This window comes from Danio rerio, chromosome 14 (assembly GCF_049306965.1).
Source record: "Danio rerio strain Tuebingen ecotype United States chromosome 14, GRCz12tu, whole genome shotgun sequence".
NCBI classification, from domain to species: Eukaryota; Metazoa; Chordata; class Actinopteri; order Cypriniformes; family Danionidae; genus Danio; species Danio rerio.
This window is the reverse complement of record NC_133189.1, coordinates 37,724,049-37,741,153: the sequence shown is the minus strand read 5'-3', so window position 1 is coordinate 37,741,153 and position 17,105 is coordinate 37,724,049. Positions and strand designations below refer to the sequence as shown.

The following is a 17,105-nucleotide window of genomic DNA, read 5'->3' as shown; positions in this document are numbered from 1 at the left end:
GTATATCCTGAATATAAATAATTCCTGTCAAAGTTTTGCACAAGGTGGACAAGGCCTAGTTGAGATGTGCTTAGAATTCTGTTGTTAATAAATGATACTGTTTCCGAGACCAAGGACAGGGTGATTTAAAAAGAATACCACAACTTGGAAAATCTGTATTTAATCAAAGAAACATGATGGAAGTAAAAGTAAAAAGTGAATCACCCTGTATATTGATACACATACAATTTCCACAACATTGTGTGAATTTTTGTGTTTTCTCTGTGTAACCCTGTGCATCCTCTGACAGATGGTTTTCTGTATAAACACTTTGTGTCTGTGTTCTTAGAAAATTGCAAATGAGGAGTTTAAACTGACAAGACTATAAAATACATGCATATTTTGTCTAGAGCAGAGATCTAGGACCCTCAGGCCAAAATTGGCCCATGCTTACCTTTGATTTGGCCCCCGTCCCATTTGGGATGAGAAGGAGAATGATGGGGAGGTGGTTGTGGTGAATATTTTTGACAGAGATTGCTATTTTGAATTTAATGTAACTTTTTGTTTTGATTTGTAAATGAATCTGATTTTGGGCGTCGTGGTGGCACACGATCACCTCACAGCAAGAAAGTTGCTGATTCGAGCCCCGGCTGGGTCAGTTGGCATTTTTGTGTAGAGTTTGCATGTTCTGCCTGTGTTTGCGTGGGTTTTCTCTGGGTACCCTGGTTTCCCCCACAGTCCAAAGACATGTGCTATAGGTAAATTAAATAAGCTAAATGTTTCATAGTGTATGAGTGTGAATGCAAGAGTGTATGGGTGTTTCCCAGTGCTGGGTTGTAGCTGGAAGGGCATCCGCTGATTAATAAAAGGACTAAGCCAAAAAGAAAATAAATGAATGAATGAATCTGATTTTTTAAAAATGTAAATACTGATGCTTGACGGATAGAGAGCAATACAAAAGACATCGTCGAGCAAATCAAGGCAAAAGCAGGTGCAGCTTATGTATTCAGCATTGAACTCCATTGTGTTATGGGACTGTTTACGTTTTTACTGTTTTTTAATATACTGCATTAGCTAATATAATTTAAAGCAATGTTTTGTAGTTATTTATAAATATTAGTAAATAAATTAGCATATTATTCATGGACTATTTAGTGTAACGCAGTTTGGTATATTTAACTTCAGCCCACAGGCCTCAATTAAGTTTGGTCTTTGACCCTTCAAAAAAAAAAGTTTGGGCAGCTCTGGTCTGTAGGGGGGTAGGGGTTTTCAAACTTTTAGGACATACGCCCCCTAGTTTGTCCAATTTCACTCGCGCCCCCCAAGCCACCCCTCCCCCAAGCCAAAATTATTATGCATGTGCAAACATCATTCACATTTTACTTGCTGCATTAATTACATTGAAACATAAATAAATAGCTTACCTGCCTCAGTGCATTGGCTGAGCCTTTTTCTGTGAGGACAACATGCTAATCTGTGGTCGGATTCCTGACACGACTAACCGTAAATCATCTTCCACTGTCAATAAGTGTGAGCCACAGCCTACGTTTAATGTACGTACATACAGGAAATGCTGCTTCAAATTGCAAATCCAAGTTCACAGAGCCCCGATAGTGTGGCCGAGTCGAACAGTGAGTATGTTTACATAGGCAACAAAACTTTAATAAGATTTTAATATGATTAAGACAATGCTCTACCATGTAAACAACGATTTTTTTATTACTTTTTTTTATTACTCATAATTGAACTGAACAGAAATCAGATTAAGACATTAGTAGCATTATTGAAGTAAATGCTGCTGTCAAACAAACTATTATCGTCATGTAGGACTTTACGCTGCATTTTGCGACAGGATGCATACACACGGCTGTCAGTAAAGGACCGCACACACACACACACATCCCGTAATGCGGAAGCTTTTTGTCTTTCTATATGGCGTGGGGTATCAAATTACAATAAAACTGCACCCTTCCACCAGTCCTTACTCTAGATTCGCGTCTAATACCCCAGTTTGTCATGGGGGCATGAATGAAGTATTCATGAGTAAATGTGAAACTGCCGAACTGCAGTTAAAGTCGATAAATGAAAGGTGAAACACCCAACATTTCGTGAGACTCGTGAATAGCCTGGTAATGCAACATTTAAAAAGCACTTTACATAACACCTTAATTATATTACTGTCTTATTCAGATTAAGGAAAATAACCATTACTGATGTCCATGTAAACGTAGTCAGTAGTGTCCTCAAAGTAAAGGAAAGATCCAGAAGGGCATCCTGCTGATTTGATTCAGAAGGGCACTTTTTTGTCGGACGCTCACCGGTTTTACTTTCATTCATTCACTGTCATTCATTTTCAAAAGCACCCAGTCCATTTTATTTGTATATATTATACTCAAATGCATTAACTCTACAGGGGCCTGATAGTTAGCTGTGGAGCTAACGTTAATCAGATTCACTCGAGTGACTGCATAAAAATCGTCATTATAATTCACTCGAGTGCACGCCTCAAATTCTCAAGCCCCCCTCGATAGGTGCTGGCGCCCCCCTGGTGAGGTGTGTCTCACAGTTTAAAAATCCTGGTCTAGAGTATGTTTTACATAAAAAAACATGAAAAAGTGCATTTAACAGCCTACCAATGTGCTGTTTTTCTGATCATGCATGTGCTTGTATTTTGTTTTGTGTGATATAGCTGAAAATATGGATGTTTTGTGTGATATATTAAACTTTAGAGTTGACAAAATGTGTATATACAGTAATTCTCACTGGTTTGATTTTGAGCACTGTCTGATTGTGAAAGTATGCACATTCATATTAGTGTATATACACATGAATGGTTGCGGTGCAGTTACATGTCGGCATATGCAGATTGTAACCAGGCTGAAACAGGAAGAAATAAGCCATGATGATGCTGTAATCACACAGTCTTTCAGAAATACTCTGTGTGAGCTCTCATTTTCACGTCCTCCCAATCACAGCACCCCCAGCGGCATGTGGCGGCACAGTGCCTGCAGGCGCTGGCGTTTCAGATGAGCGGAGATGGGGGGCGTGAGGTGGAGATGGCAGTGTGGGTGTGGTCTCGGGTCGTGGCTGAAGAGCGTGGGACCGCCGCGTTGAGAACAGAGAGCCTCCATTGTCTACATCAAAGCGCAAGGCAGCGGTGTTCTGTTGACAGCAGAGCAGGCTGATGCTGAGCTGAATGTGGTGTCGTGTCTTCCACACATTAGGAGGGGTTTGAGGTGGAAGGGAGGGATGAAGAGGGAGCTGCAGAAGGAAGGCGAGTGGGGGAGGATGGGGGAGCGAGGAGAGGCGAGGCGAGGGCCGGTGCAGTGCAACGCAGTTAGAGCTGGAACGGACACCTAGAGCTCAGCCTTTCGCGTGTTGCCATGGAAACCAAATTCCTCCCCCTACTTGCATCCCTACAGACTGGCTGCCTCTCTCGCTTCTGCTCTCTCTGTCGCTGTTTTCCTGTCTCTGTTGCATCTTTCTGCATCTCTCATATGCGTTCAGCCACATAAATGTGTTTGTGCCGTATCCGACAGGGCGTTTATGCAACGCTCCAGATGCATGAGCGCATTATTAACAATGCAAAATGTGTGTTGGACAACATAAAGGAATCAGCTTCTGCTGTTTAGAAGCCTCTCTATGATCATGCTTTCTCATTGCCGTTTGTTCATCAGCAAACATTTTGAGTTACCCTCCCCCCAGAGTCATTTTCAGTCCAGTCATATCTTTCTCATGGTTGCGTTCCTGCTTTAGTTCGGTCTTCTCTGTTTATCTTGCTTTCTGGGCCCGATTCTCTTATTCACTCCTCTTCTCGACACCTACAACACCTCACCACGTACACACTGCAGCTAAATTCAGATGCTGCTCCTCTTCAGAGAGCTTAATCCTGTTTTGTACACGTGCAGCAAGTGACAACCACGTTATATGATGAAATTCACTCTAAACAAAGTAAAGAAATCCAAGCTAAACAAAAAACATGCTGCATGATTTGAGGGAAAAAGTTTTTTTCTGATGAACTATGTAATTTCACATTTTAAAATGTAAATTAAAAAAAAAAACTTGCATTGCTTTATTGTAGGACTACAATATAATTTGGCCAAACCCTTTTTTTATTATATGTTTTATATTTTTATAACTCTACTGGCCGGCTGAATGCTTCATTCTGCTTGGTTAAGAAACAATCAAAGATGTGCAATTATTGCACAGCTAAAGTGCTTCTAAGCATTGTTCAGCAACAACATTGCTTCGATAATGAGTTTTGTTTTTCAATGGCACTTTATATCCTACAACTTGAAGAAGACTTCAAAAGATCCAAACACACAGTAGACTAAAAATGACAAATGGTTTTGTTGTGTTTCCTTATTGGAGAATACATTCTCTCTTTAAAGTACAACACTTAAAAAGTACAAAATGAAATCAACTACTATTACTATTAGCTTTAAAGGGATGTTTAGAATTAGCAGTGAGGGCTTGGAATAGCGTTCATGGGAAAATAGTCAAGGCATTTTAAAGGGCACCTATGATGAAAATTATCTTTTGTAAGCTGTTTGGACAGAACTCTGTGTACATATAGTGTGTCCACAGTCATATTGGGGTGATATAAACACAACAAGGCCCTTTTTTTATATCCTGACGCTAAAATAGTATCCAAATCCCTCCAATTTTCAGGCCAACCACAACAAAGGAGTGCGGTTTCCCCGAACACTGAATTGATTGACAATCGCATAATAACATGTCTCTGTAGTAACGTGTATAATCATATTATCATTACAGGGCGTGTTCAAAGCAGCCGGGATTAAAAAATCTGTTTAGTTCGCTGTGATCATCAATCATCATCAAATGTGATCAAGAATGAGTTTTACAAGTTTAAAATGTTTTTAAAACAGTGCATGTTTGTAATGAATTACAGCGATTTTACATCTGTACTCTATCACCACAGCCACATGTCAGTACAATTATAAAATCCCAGTTTGGTAAATCAGCTTTATTGTGTTCAGATACACTGTGTTCAGGGCAGAAAATCCAATATTATGAAAGGTATAATACATATTCTGATTGGAGTTTTGAGCTGAAACTTTACAGACACAAAGGGGAAAAATTGATGCTCTTCAAATACAAAAAACTGAAATAAATGATCTGAACAATTTATGTTTCATAAAAATAGAATTAGTGGAGTATTTGAGACAAATCGTATGATTGTTTACAACACAACTGTAAAATTATATCACTAATATTTATGGCTGATCTTAAAATGTTAAAGGATTAGTTTACTTTAAAAATCAAATTGCATTATTATTCACTCATATAAAAACCAATATGAATATCACTCCAAAAATACCAATTTATAGATGCTTTCTAGAGCTTTGGTGTTGCTGCCTTGTTGAATATATTTTTGCACTTTTTGCTGTTTGACTGAGCACCCATTTAAAGTGATGTGTGTGCTTATGTGCATTTTTTCATTATTAATCCCTTATCCTCGTATCCTTTCAAACCTTTCAGACCTTCTTTCATCTTCTGAACCCAGTTGGAGAGCTTCCTCATCCTCCGTTGACAGCAAGACTTGTTCAAAGTCCAGAAAAATACCAGAAAACATCCTCTAAACAGACCCTCTGCTTTTAGTTGTTCAGTTGGAATATTATCAAGCCATGAGAATACATTTGTTTGTGAACATGCAACAAAACAACTTTATTCAACAGATTTTTCTCCTCAGTGTCAGTATAGAGTGTGCGTACATGAGAATGCTGTGCTATTTATGCATGTCAAGTACAGGCCACATTTACACTAATATGTTTTTGTTTTAAAACTTTTAAACTACGTTTAAACTAGTAAAACTAAAAAGTTTTACTATACGGTTTCGCCTACAGTTCACACTACCCTGGAGTTTTCGAGCGCCAAAAACGGAGCGTTTTCGAAACGCTGGGAAGGCCATTTGGTTTTAAACCGCTGCTTCTCCGTGTCAGTGTGGATTGGGGAAAAACTGAGAAAATTGAGGCTTTAGGGGCTTTTTCACAATATGAAATGCGCAAAGTTCAGTCTTGCATCCTTTCCTTCTACGTTTAGACTTTGCAAGTTTGATGAGGTAAACAAACTCCCGAGGACACATCAGATAAACCTTCAAATAGAACAGGGTACTATAACATCATCCGCATCACCCTTGCCTTTATTTCCTACAATATTTTAAATAAAGGCAAGCAATCAGTCAAAAATGCAGAATCAGTGGATGTGGTTACATGAATTAACATATTAACTTATCTTTGTGCTCAGCCAAAACACGTTACCTGAGAACAAGTAATAGATTTAAAAGACCAAAGAGTCGTTAGATAGAGATAAGATGAATTAAATATCATGTTTAACAACTATAGTGAGATGAGATCCAGCGGTATATCCTTGATGAGCTCTCCAACCTGCGCTGCTCTCACCTGGGGAGGTGTGCTCAAAGCACCCGCTGACTGCCTGGGGCTTGGACCTCCGAATACACTGTAGCGCATGCCAGAGTGTGACTGTGGTCAAGTGATGTGCATTTTCAAAGGTGCAGTGTGGACGTTGATTGTTTTCATTCTAAAACGCAGTTTTAAAACTAAAACGTTTAAGTGTAAACGTATCCTCAGTCACTGTGATTTTACCTAAAATATTTTGTCTGGGGATGTCAGGGGTTTGAATCGCTATGAGGGTTAGAAATTAGTTACATGAATTTAATTTTGGGATGAGCTAACCTTTTAAACAACCTAAGAGAAAGTTAGAGGAACCATTCTATTTCTATAATGTAAGTGTTTCTTATTGCCACCTTTTTCAAACTATTACAACATTTCTTAAATACCATATCAGGCAAAATCATAACTTCATATTTATGTTGATTATTATCTGTCTCTATATTTTAAGTCATTGATTACATCTGTCTTGAGCACAGAAAAAGGGGCTTGACTTCATATCATTATTTTAATACAGACATTATTCGAGTGTGAACAAGGCAATTCAACAATCTTGTCAATGGAAAACACTGCCTCCATGATTGTACCCTCAGAGAACGATAATTTAGGGGATTCGTTCCTGCATTTCAATGCGGCTGTCAGTCTCGCACCTCGCAGTGTGTACGTGGCCCTTATCAGACTCTCCCCTCTCCTCAAGACCTCTCAGTTTTTCAGTCATTTCGCAAGCATCTCATATTCCCTTTCTCTCCTTTTCTCCCTCTCTTTCTTTCTCTCATTTCCCTTATCATTACGCTGTCAGTTGGATGTGCGGTGTTTGGTGCAGCAGCTGTTTTCTGTCACCAGGCCTATTAATAGGAGTCACAGCCTTCACATGCACTTTAGTTTATTGTGTCAGTGTGGAGGAGCAATGAGTTACGAGTGTTGAGGTGAAAACCTGACGCCTAAGACCCTTTCTTGGCATTGCATTGGTGTAAACAAGCCTCCATAGTCATGTCATACGACTCGATGCATTTATGTGATGCATCACAATTATTGCATCACGTTTATGTAGACTATTCTAGTCGCTGTCTTCAAAAAGCTGCTCTGCACCTGTTTCATACATTCTCTGCAGTTCATTCAAAGGAAACCTTCAAGACTGCAACTGCCCCTTTAAGGCTGCCTGTGTCTCATCTCGCCTTATTTGGTCATACATCCTGTCAGGTGACAAGAGTGCTGTCACATGGGCTGCTATGAGAATGCACAGAAATTCCAGAAATTTTCTATAGATACCTTCGATGTGAGAGAGTATGTGGGGGTTGTGAGGCCGGCTGGGGGGGTTTATGTAATGTGGGAAATGCAGAAACTGACAATGAGGCTGTCAGAGATGAGATACGCCGTGTGTCATCAAGCAGAATCTACAGCCCTTTGTACAACCATCACACAATCATTCCCATTTATTTCATCAATCAACAATATGCTCCCATCGAATTCCTCAAGAGCAGTTCAGTGGTTTCTTTACTTATTCATTGAGATGTGGAGCGTATATACTTCCATATTCATTTTAAATGAGTATGTGTTAAAGAGTTAAAGAGCCTTCTAAACCATACATGCTTTCTTAAATTGTCTCTTTTTTTATCCATCCATCTGTACATCTGATACTTTTCTTCATTCAGCCTGGGAGGATGCATCTGTCTCTACCAACACACAGTCCCTCGCTCTCTTTTTGTGATTGCTTGCAAGGCTGCAGATAGAAACACAGTCTTGAATGCATGTTTAAATTGAAATTAAACACTAATATTTATTGGATCTCCTCTCATTTTGCACCATTTGCAAATGCAGTTATTGTTGCAAGAAAATCTTAGATGACATTTAAGAAACACTTAAATGTTATGCGCAACGCATTGCCCCTTTGCATGCATTAAGCTATACGCATTTTCGTGATGCAATCTCTTTGAATCTCCTTTCCGTCTACTCTCAATAACGTTCTGCTATTCTAGCTAATATTGATTGACTTGGCCAAGATTTGATATTATGTAATTCTTTAAGGAGCAGAATTTTTCCCTGGAGGTACTAGAAACGCCCACATGCACTCACATTCTGGAAGCAACCGACACAAACACATGACATAGTGCAAGCATGTAGTGCATGCATATAAGCACGCTCTGCTTCCCCGCCATCCGCTTTCCTCTTCATCCTTGGCCAGCTACATTAAAAAAATATTTCTCTGTGGAAACCATGGGAGTCTGCATCCTATATGAGATGGGCTGTATGGACATGGGGAGTGGAGGGAGCAGGGTGGTCGCAACATGCGCCCAGTCATGTGTGATGTGATGAATATGCTTGTATTGCCTTTTTTTCAGCTGCCCCAAGAATCACTTGTATGCTCCCCATTGGCTTTTTGGACATGTTAACATGTGCTACTTGCAGCGTTTTGATCTTTGATTGGCCTTCCTCCTGGAAATCTGGAAAAGTTTGCCTGAATGGTATATAGCGTGGTAATGAAGTGAGTTACCGTTGCATATAATTAAATGTGGCTGAGCCTGCTGTTTGTGCCTCCTGGTGGGGTCAGAATAGAATGGTGTGCAGTGCCTATTAGAACTGACTCAGCCACAAAAACAAGCAAATTCACACGTGCATACACAGAAATGCGCGCACACACACACAATTGTCCATGCGTGCGTGTAGTCACAACAGCAAACACCCAGTTGGTTTCTAATGTTGAACAGGAATATACATAATCAGGCTGTTGACGTGATTATTTATACAGTTGCGCCATTGTTGAATTAAGCCATATATCTTCTACAGAATTCTGTTCAGCTGTAGATGTTATGGGTATAAAATTTAAATTAACCTTTAAAATTAAGTGTCAAAATTTTAAAAGTATTTATTTTTTTGCTTTGTGTTGTAAAAGACATCTCTTTCTCTTTTATTGGTACTTTAGAATGTTTTAGGCATTGGCCGGTATAAGATTCTGGCGTATGCTAAAATCTTAGATAAAAATATCACGGTATCACAGTATTGGGATTACTTCTCCAAAGTATGTTCTTTTTAAATGTCTTTATGTTGTTGAATTTTAGGAAACAACTAAACATTTAGTTTTTCAAATGTTTCCTGAATTGTGAAATCATGAAGCTTTTGATGCAGATGATTCTGTGCTGCTGAAGATACTGTTGCTCTAAAAGACAAAAATAATGTAGAAAGAATACATTAAAAAAATTGACATATAGACCTTTTTCTTAGAATGCAAAATTACCCATTATGCTTTACGTGTGGCATGATAACCAGCGATCGTACTCCATAAGATCTCTGGATTTCACTCTCTATAACCATGGACTACAAATCCGCCATTTCTGGACTACATTTTCATACATGCACTCCGGTCACACTCACACATGCTTCCTCATCTAGACTGATTACTCGCACCACCTGAGGATTGTCAGAGACTGATTGCACACACTATTTAAGCAGCACACTCACTCACTCCCATTGCTGAGTCTTTTTAACTGTAATAGTAACACTACAACGCGTTTTCCTTGTCTTGTTTCTTCGTGTTTTGACCTTAGCCTAGCTTATCCTTTTAGCCTTGTTTGCCACCTGCTTTCTGACCTCCTTGCCTGTTATTCGACTTCGATTCTGGACTGTCTGCATATATCTGTTTGCACCTGAATTGACCTTTGCTTGCCTGACTACTGATTAAACCTGCATTTGGATCCAAACCTCAGTTGTTTGTGTCACTCCCCGACACTACAGCGTGTATGCATAAGGAGGATGCTTAGAACTTACATTTGGCAGCCACCGAGTCACTGTTATTGCGCTGTGTCGCCGCACCCTCAGCCCTTGGATCGACCCCTCATTCCTACAGGCCGGAGTGCCTCTAGGACAGACGTCCAGTCATGTTGTTGTTTCAACAGATGCTTCCAACACGGGCTGGGGGGCTGTGTGCTGCGGGCATGCAGCTGCAGACCTGTGGAAAGGAACCCAGTTGCATTGGCATATCAATCGCCTGGAGCTGTTGGCAGTGTTCCTCGCTCTCCACTGTTTTTTCCCGGTGCTGGAGCAGCAGCATGTGCTGGTCAGGACAGACAGCACGGCGGCGGTGGCGTATATTAATCACATGGGGGGTATTTGCTCTCGCCGCATGTTTCAGCTCGCCCGCCGTCTGCTCCTCTGGAGTCATCTGCGGCTGAATCGCATCATTCACAATTCAGGCAAGCTCAACCGTGCAGCCGATGCGCTCTCACGGCAGTCGTACATCCTGAGGAATGGAGACTCCACCCCGAGTCTGTTCAGGTGATATGGGCGCGATTCGGGGAAGCCCAGATCGATCTGTTTGCTTCCCCCGAGATCATTCATTGCCAGTTGTTCTTTTCCCTGACCGAGGGCTCTCTCGGATGCACTGGCCCACTGCTGGCCTCGGGGCATGCGCAAATATGCATTTCCTCCAGTGAGCCTGCTCGCGCAGTTACTGTGAAGGTCAAGGAGGACGAGGAACAGGTTGCTGGTTGCGCCCCTCTGGCCCATCCGGACCTGGATGTCAGAGCTCCCCCTTCTCGCGATGGCCCTCCCTGGAAGATCCCTTTGAGAGAGCTCCTACTCTCTCAGGGACAAGGCACCATCTGGCACCCTTGCCCCGATCTTTGGAACCTCCACGTGTGGTCCTTAGACGCGAGGAAGACTTAGGTAACCTACCGATTGCGGTGGTTGATACCGTCACTCAGGCTAGAGCCCCCTCCTCGAGCGCGCCTATGCCCTGAAGTGGAGTCTATTCACTGAATGGTGCGTCTCTCGCAGAGAAGACCCCCGAAATTTGCCAGATCAGCGTTGTGCTTTTTTTACTCCAAGAGAAGCTGGAGAGCAGGCTGTCGCCCTCCACACTCAAGGTTACGTGGCTGGCAGCACCGTGGGAAGGCATAACCTCATCATTCGGTTCCTCAGAGGCGCTAGGTGAATTAATCCACCCCGCCCCCCTCTCATGCCCTCTTAGGATCTTGCCCTCGTTCTCACGAGCCTGCGTCAGATCCCTTCGATCCTCGACTCAGTTTCTTTAAGATTTCTGTCCCTGAAGACAGCTCTGCTTGTCGTTTTGATATCGATTTAGAGGGTTGGGGACCTGGAGGCATTTTATTTGGTTAGTGATCCCCACTAGGCGATCCTATATGCTTATTCAGCCACGGTGCAGTCCCCCCTCACGGGGGGACCCGTGTCTTCCCTCTCTGCTAACCATCTTATTATATGCGTACTCCCCCTTCTCAGGGCTAGTCCATATATTTTGCCATCTTATCTCCCCATTGGGTAGCAGGTGGCCTCTGCAGCGTCCTCCCTATCGGGACTGCACGCTTTCCCAACGTACTGTCGTATTTTCCTAGAATTATCTAGCAATTGCGACTCCCAAGAAATATATCTAAATCCGTAAAACTTCTTTGAAGTGGGATAAGTAAGGGCCAGGGATCACGTTGGAAGACCGCGCCTCTCTTTGATGCAGGAGCGCTCACGCTATGTCTGGCTATCCTCTCATCGGAGGCGAAGGTAAGGTGCAGTCATTATGGCGTTTTTCCAGACATTTCCCCATTCGTGGATTACAATCCACTGATAGCATTGAAGTCCCCTACCTGAAGGGGAACACTCTGGTTACTAAAGTATATAATGACCATAATGACTGTTCCTTAGCTGTAAGTGTCAGTCTCTTCAGCTTAAAAGCATGGTGTTTGCTTTGCTTTTCCTGTGCTTATATGCGGAGCTAATTAGCAATAAGCTCCAGGTGCGCAAGCTTATGCTGCCAACTCATTGGCCCGTTATATACTTTTTCAGACAATTGGGTTTCTGAAACGTAATCCCCATTCGTGAATTAAAATCCACTGAAAGCATTTCCGTTCCCTTCCTCGGGGAACGAGGGTTACTTTAGTAACCAGAGTGTTTTTTATTTTTAATAAATTTGCAGCAATTTCAAAAAATCTTTTTTTACATTGTCATTATGGGGTATTGTGTGTAGAATTTTGAGGAAATAAATTAATTGAATCCATTTTGGAATAAGACTGTAACAAAAAAATGTGGAAAAAGTGAAGCGCTATGAATACTTTCCGGATGCATGATATTGTGATAATTTATTTTACTTTTTTGCAGTTTAAATTGTGTTTTGTGTTTTATATGAAATTTTATATATCAAAGATCTCAATGGTAACTGAAAAAATTTTAAATATAAATAAAAACCTGAAATAGTATAACGGTATAAAAAGCCAAGCTGTAAAATCCAGCTGTAAAATTGTGGCATTTTAGTTTAAGTAACCCTGTCAAAACCCTTAATAAGCGGGTCACTTGGGTCACTAGTTGTAATCAAATGAATATGGATTTTTTTTATGCTGGGGAAATATTGCCTTGAGCTACGCAGATCTTCATCTACGACTGTCAATATATTCAGTAATGTCTTCTCTTTATGTAAAGATGCAACAAGGAATTGTGCAGCTCAAAGTCTCTTAATGTATGTAGATACCAAGGATATCCATAGGCAACTTTATGAAAATGGTGCTGCTAATTTGATGAATGCATTTATCCAGTCATTGTATTGACCTTATTCTAAAATGCGGAAGTGCGCCTGTTTTCGCGATTGTCATAGAACTTCCGATTCAGTCGCCTATGGGAGAAATGACTAGGAATAATAAACGGCAGAAAATGGCCAAACTACTTGCTCAACAAACAAATGTTTGCATGACTAAACAGACCAAGTAGCATAATATAATAAGAAAATATTAAATTGCAACATCAAGCAGCGTAACGAGCAGTTGTTAACGTCAAAAAATGAATGGAAGTGAATGTGACCGGAAGTCGCGAGACAAAAAGATTCAAATGGCAGCGCCCACTCGTCAGCTGAGAATAAGGTGAATATTACTAATGCAACTGAAGTAGAAATATTTTTGAATAATTGATAAATTAAGAACATTTTAAACCTGCCCTAGAGATTTTTGTTGGAGTTTAAACAGGAAAGTATATAAGAACACACTCTGCAAGGGACCTTAAGCCAGGATTTGAACTCAGGTCACCGTGACCACTGTTACCTTGTGCATGGATTGCATTATTTATAAAATAAATACCCATGGCTTCTGCTGACACACAGGTCTTATGAAGCAAAATGAACGGTCTGTGCAAGAAACTGAACATTATTTTTAACATCATTACTTTAATCTACAGTTTGGCAAAAAAAAAAAAAAAATTATACAGTACATTAGCAGTTTTAATTGTGCATTTGAATTGCATTATGGGAATTAGATTTTTCCTCCAGCATCTTCTGATATTGGAAAGTTTAATAAAATTTTTAATAGTCTGAAGAGATTTCTGTATTGCTGTTGTAAATTTTGGTTCAAAAACCTGGTAATAAACTTCTGGTGGTTTTGCAATTATTTAATGGACTTAATTCTATATATATTACTTCTTGTACATTATATTGTTTTAAACATCTAAAATGTCAATAAAACTCAAGCTGTTAAACTTAACTTAAATTTTCAGCATCAAAAGTAGCCAAAGCAAAATCAAGGTCCCATAATACTATTCATTACTTCAAATAAACGGGGGGAAAAATGGATTACAAAATGTGGACTTTTTTACAGTTCATTTGAACAAAATGACATTTTTTATAAAGGTTGCAGCATCAAGGATAAGCAGAAGTACTATTTTAATGAACAATAAAACACACATATAGGGCCTATCATACACCTGGCGCAATAAGATGCAAGATGTGTTTGGCACGATTTGTTGCTTTTTTCAGACCAATGCAACCTTAATTTTCATGTTTTGCACCATGTTGTTTAAATAGCAAATCCATTTGCGCCACTTTGTGGACTCATGGGTGTGCTGGTCTAAAATAGAAGTGTGTTAAGGTGCATTGTTGGCGTGTTGCTATTTTAAGGAACTAATGTAGACTGCTCAGTAGACCAGCTGACCAGCGCAGTGTGTTAGTTGAGCGCCTTAAACATTTACACATTGCTGTATACACACAGGATGTACAGCTATACACAAATATCTTTACAAATGAAAAAAAAAGGATTAAATATTACAAAATTAAATATTTTATTGCATAAATAATAAAACAAGTACCATGCCATTCACCTCGAGGGGCTTTTTTTATTCACGACAACTTACTTTTGTATAATGTTATTATTATTATTATTATTATTATTAGTGCTATTTTTTATTTTATGCATATATATTTTTGTTTTACTAAAAACAAGCTTAGATTTGTCAACCTGTTGGGTTTTGGACCATAGGGACATAGGGCGTGTGTTTGGATATAACTCATTTTTTTGACCACACTCGTTGCTGGAAATTAGAACTGAATTTAGAAAAAGTTTCGGAACAAATCTTTGCTCTTAACAAACCAAATTAAAAATGTAGACTAATGGATGTGTTCAGTGGAGTGTGTACAACACTGTTTCCTTATCCATGAAAGTAAAAGAGTAAAGTAAAGTGGCCGAATGGAGGAGGCACGTTCTTCATCTTCATGCAGATAGTCTGTTTAACTGTTTTCTCGCAAGTGAAGTGTTCAGTTTTTCCACTTACAAAGTCCGCCACGTAAATAGCAAATGCGCCATGGCGAGATGCAACTGACTCTTAAAGGGAATGGGAGATGAGCCGCTGATTGGTTTAATTGTAAAGAAAAAGCTCAGCACCATTTCTAAGGCTTAAAGTAAATAAATAATTTCATAATAATGTACAGTACTTGCACATATTGGTCCATTCATTCAATACCTCAATTGTATTGTCATGAGCCACTAGTATTAATTTTGTTGGTCTGTGCTTTTTATTATAATTATTTTTCTTTATTAAGTCATTGGCATTTTATGAATCAAAAAAGAAAACTTGTTTCAGCTAAAAATTTTATTATTGTTTTATTGAAGAAAAATAAAGACATTTTAGATAGACTGAAGCTGGGTAATTTAACAGAAAATTGACATTTTCGGGTGTACTATCCCACATTATTACACACTACAAATATGAATGTTTATAACTGAATATAGCTGTTAGACAACTGGTTATTTCTTTGGAGTCAAATCTGTTTTTGTTTTTGATCTATGAAGTTTCATGGAGATTATAAACAAGCCATATGTATACTAGTTACTAATAGTAATATATATATATATATATATATATATATATATATATATATATATATATATATATATATATATATATATACATACACACAAACAGACACACACTAGTTAATACTCTTATAATGTAATTAGATTGAATAGATAGGTTTTCTGTCAGCCTCGTATGTTACACGTCTTCAGTATAAACCCTCAAGGCAGGTCTCCAATCGGGCTCTGTGTGCAGAGAGATTTTTTGGTGTGCTGGCCCTTTAAGAGCAGTCACTGAAGCAGTCAGCCCTGTGTTGGTGCTGCTGCTGATGGCTGTGCTGTGAGTTGATTGGCTGTGGCTGTCAGGGCTGAGGTGCTGGAGGGATGCTGCTACGCATCTCTCTCTCTCTCTCTCTCTCTCTCTCTCTCTCTATCCCTCCCTCTCTCCCTCGCTTGCTTGCATCCCTTCGTATAATCCACATCTAGGGCAAGCAGGCTGAGAGTCAATCCAGTGCTCAGCTTCTCTCTGCAGACTGGGAAAAGAGTGAGAGAAAGAAGGCAAGAAAACGCTTCCAGAAGCAGGAGGAAACGCAGAAGGAAGAAATCTGGCAAGCAGAGACTTTCAGAGGAAGACCTGATCACGGATATCGTTTATATATAGAAATTGTTTATATATATATCTATATATATTTGTACACACGCATATTGATATTTATAGAAATATATATGTATACATATATACCTGTATATAATTGTATTTGTGCTCGTCTGTTTATATTGATATTTTTATATGTACTTGTGTGTGTGTAAATATATACATATATAAACAAATGAATATATATATCTATGAATTTATATACATATCACTGTGAAGCAACAGAAGCAAGAAGAGAACTCGACCATCGGGGCTGGTCTCTGATTCCGAGATCATACACACTATTTTCAGCATTATTTTTCCAAGCCTTTTGCATCGACTGGAGGAAGACTACCAAGCTTTTTCTATTTTTCATCACCCTGTTGCTACCTCCTCATCTCTTTTTGTGGATCGCCAGGAACAAAGAGGAGGATAACAGGGTTTGTGAAGATTTCTGCCATTTGTGCTGCCGTTCTGCGCGCTGCGTTTGATCTGAGCAGGGAGCAGCAGCAGCAGTGAGATAGAAAGAGACAGAGAGCGCCGCACCGCGTGAACTAGCCAGCATGCACAAACATCACCACTGCTGCAAGTGCCCAGAATGCTATGAAGTGACCCGCATGGCCGCCCTGCGCAGGATGGACGCCCCAGCATATGGAGAATGGCAGCCCGAACCCTACGGATACCCGGCCGGCTATGGGGGTGGCCAGACCTTACCGCCCCAGACCTCGGGTGGAGGAGGGGGAATGGGTGGAGGGGGCACTTTGGGGAGAAGTAAAGGGAAAATGATGTCAGCTGGGGGTCCTGGAGGTCCCAACCCTAAGAGCCAATCCAAGGGCGGCCCCAAGGTGAATGGTAACAACTCAGGAGGGCAAGGAGGATGGTGGCCCGAGTGCACCTGTTCCAACCGGGACTGGTATGACCAGGTAAATGGCGTTTGGGGGCTGTTGGGGGCACTGAGAGTAGGCAGCAGGCGGTAGGCAGTTGGTGTATGTGGTCTCTAGCTTGAAACCAAGT

At 40.3% G+C, this 17,105-nt stretch overlaps 1 protein-coding gene across 48 annotated transcripts in view; it reads left to right on the top strand.

Moving 5' to 3' along the window:
- dlg3 (discs, large homolog 3 (Drosophila)) overlaps positions 1-17,105 on the top strand; it is a 147,500-nt gene that overhangs the window by 23,947 nt on the left and 106,448 nt on the right. For 13 of the 48 annotated variants that reach the window (XR_012389857.1, XR_012389856.1, XM_073922027.1 and 10 more), the window contains exon 1: positions 16,430-17,014. The exons of 24 other annotated variants lie outside the window; for them this stretch is intronic. Coding sequence is in view for 21 of the 24 variants with exons in the window: in XM_073922027.1 (XP_073778128.1) it covers positions 16,655-17,014 (360 nt within the window). In the remaining 3 variants the exon portion in view is untranslated. Of the gene's footprint in view, positions 1-15,937; positions 17,015-17,105 lie in introns of those variants that run through there. 11 more of the 48 variants (XR_012389859.1, XM_021481211.3, XM_073922053.1 and 8 more) reach the window with 2 other exon arrangements.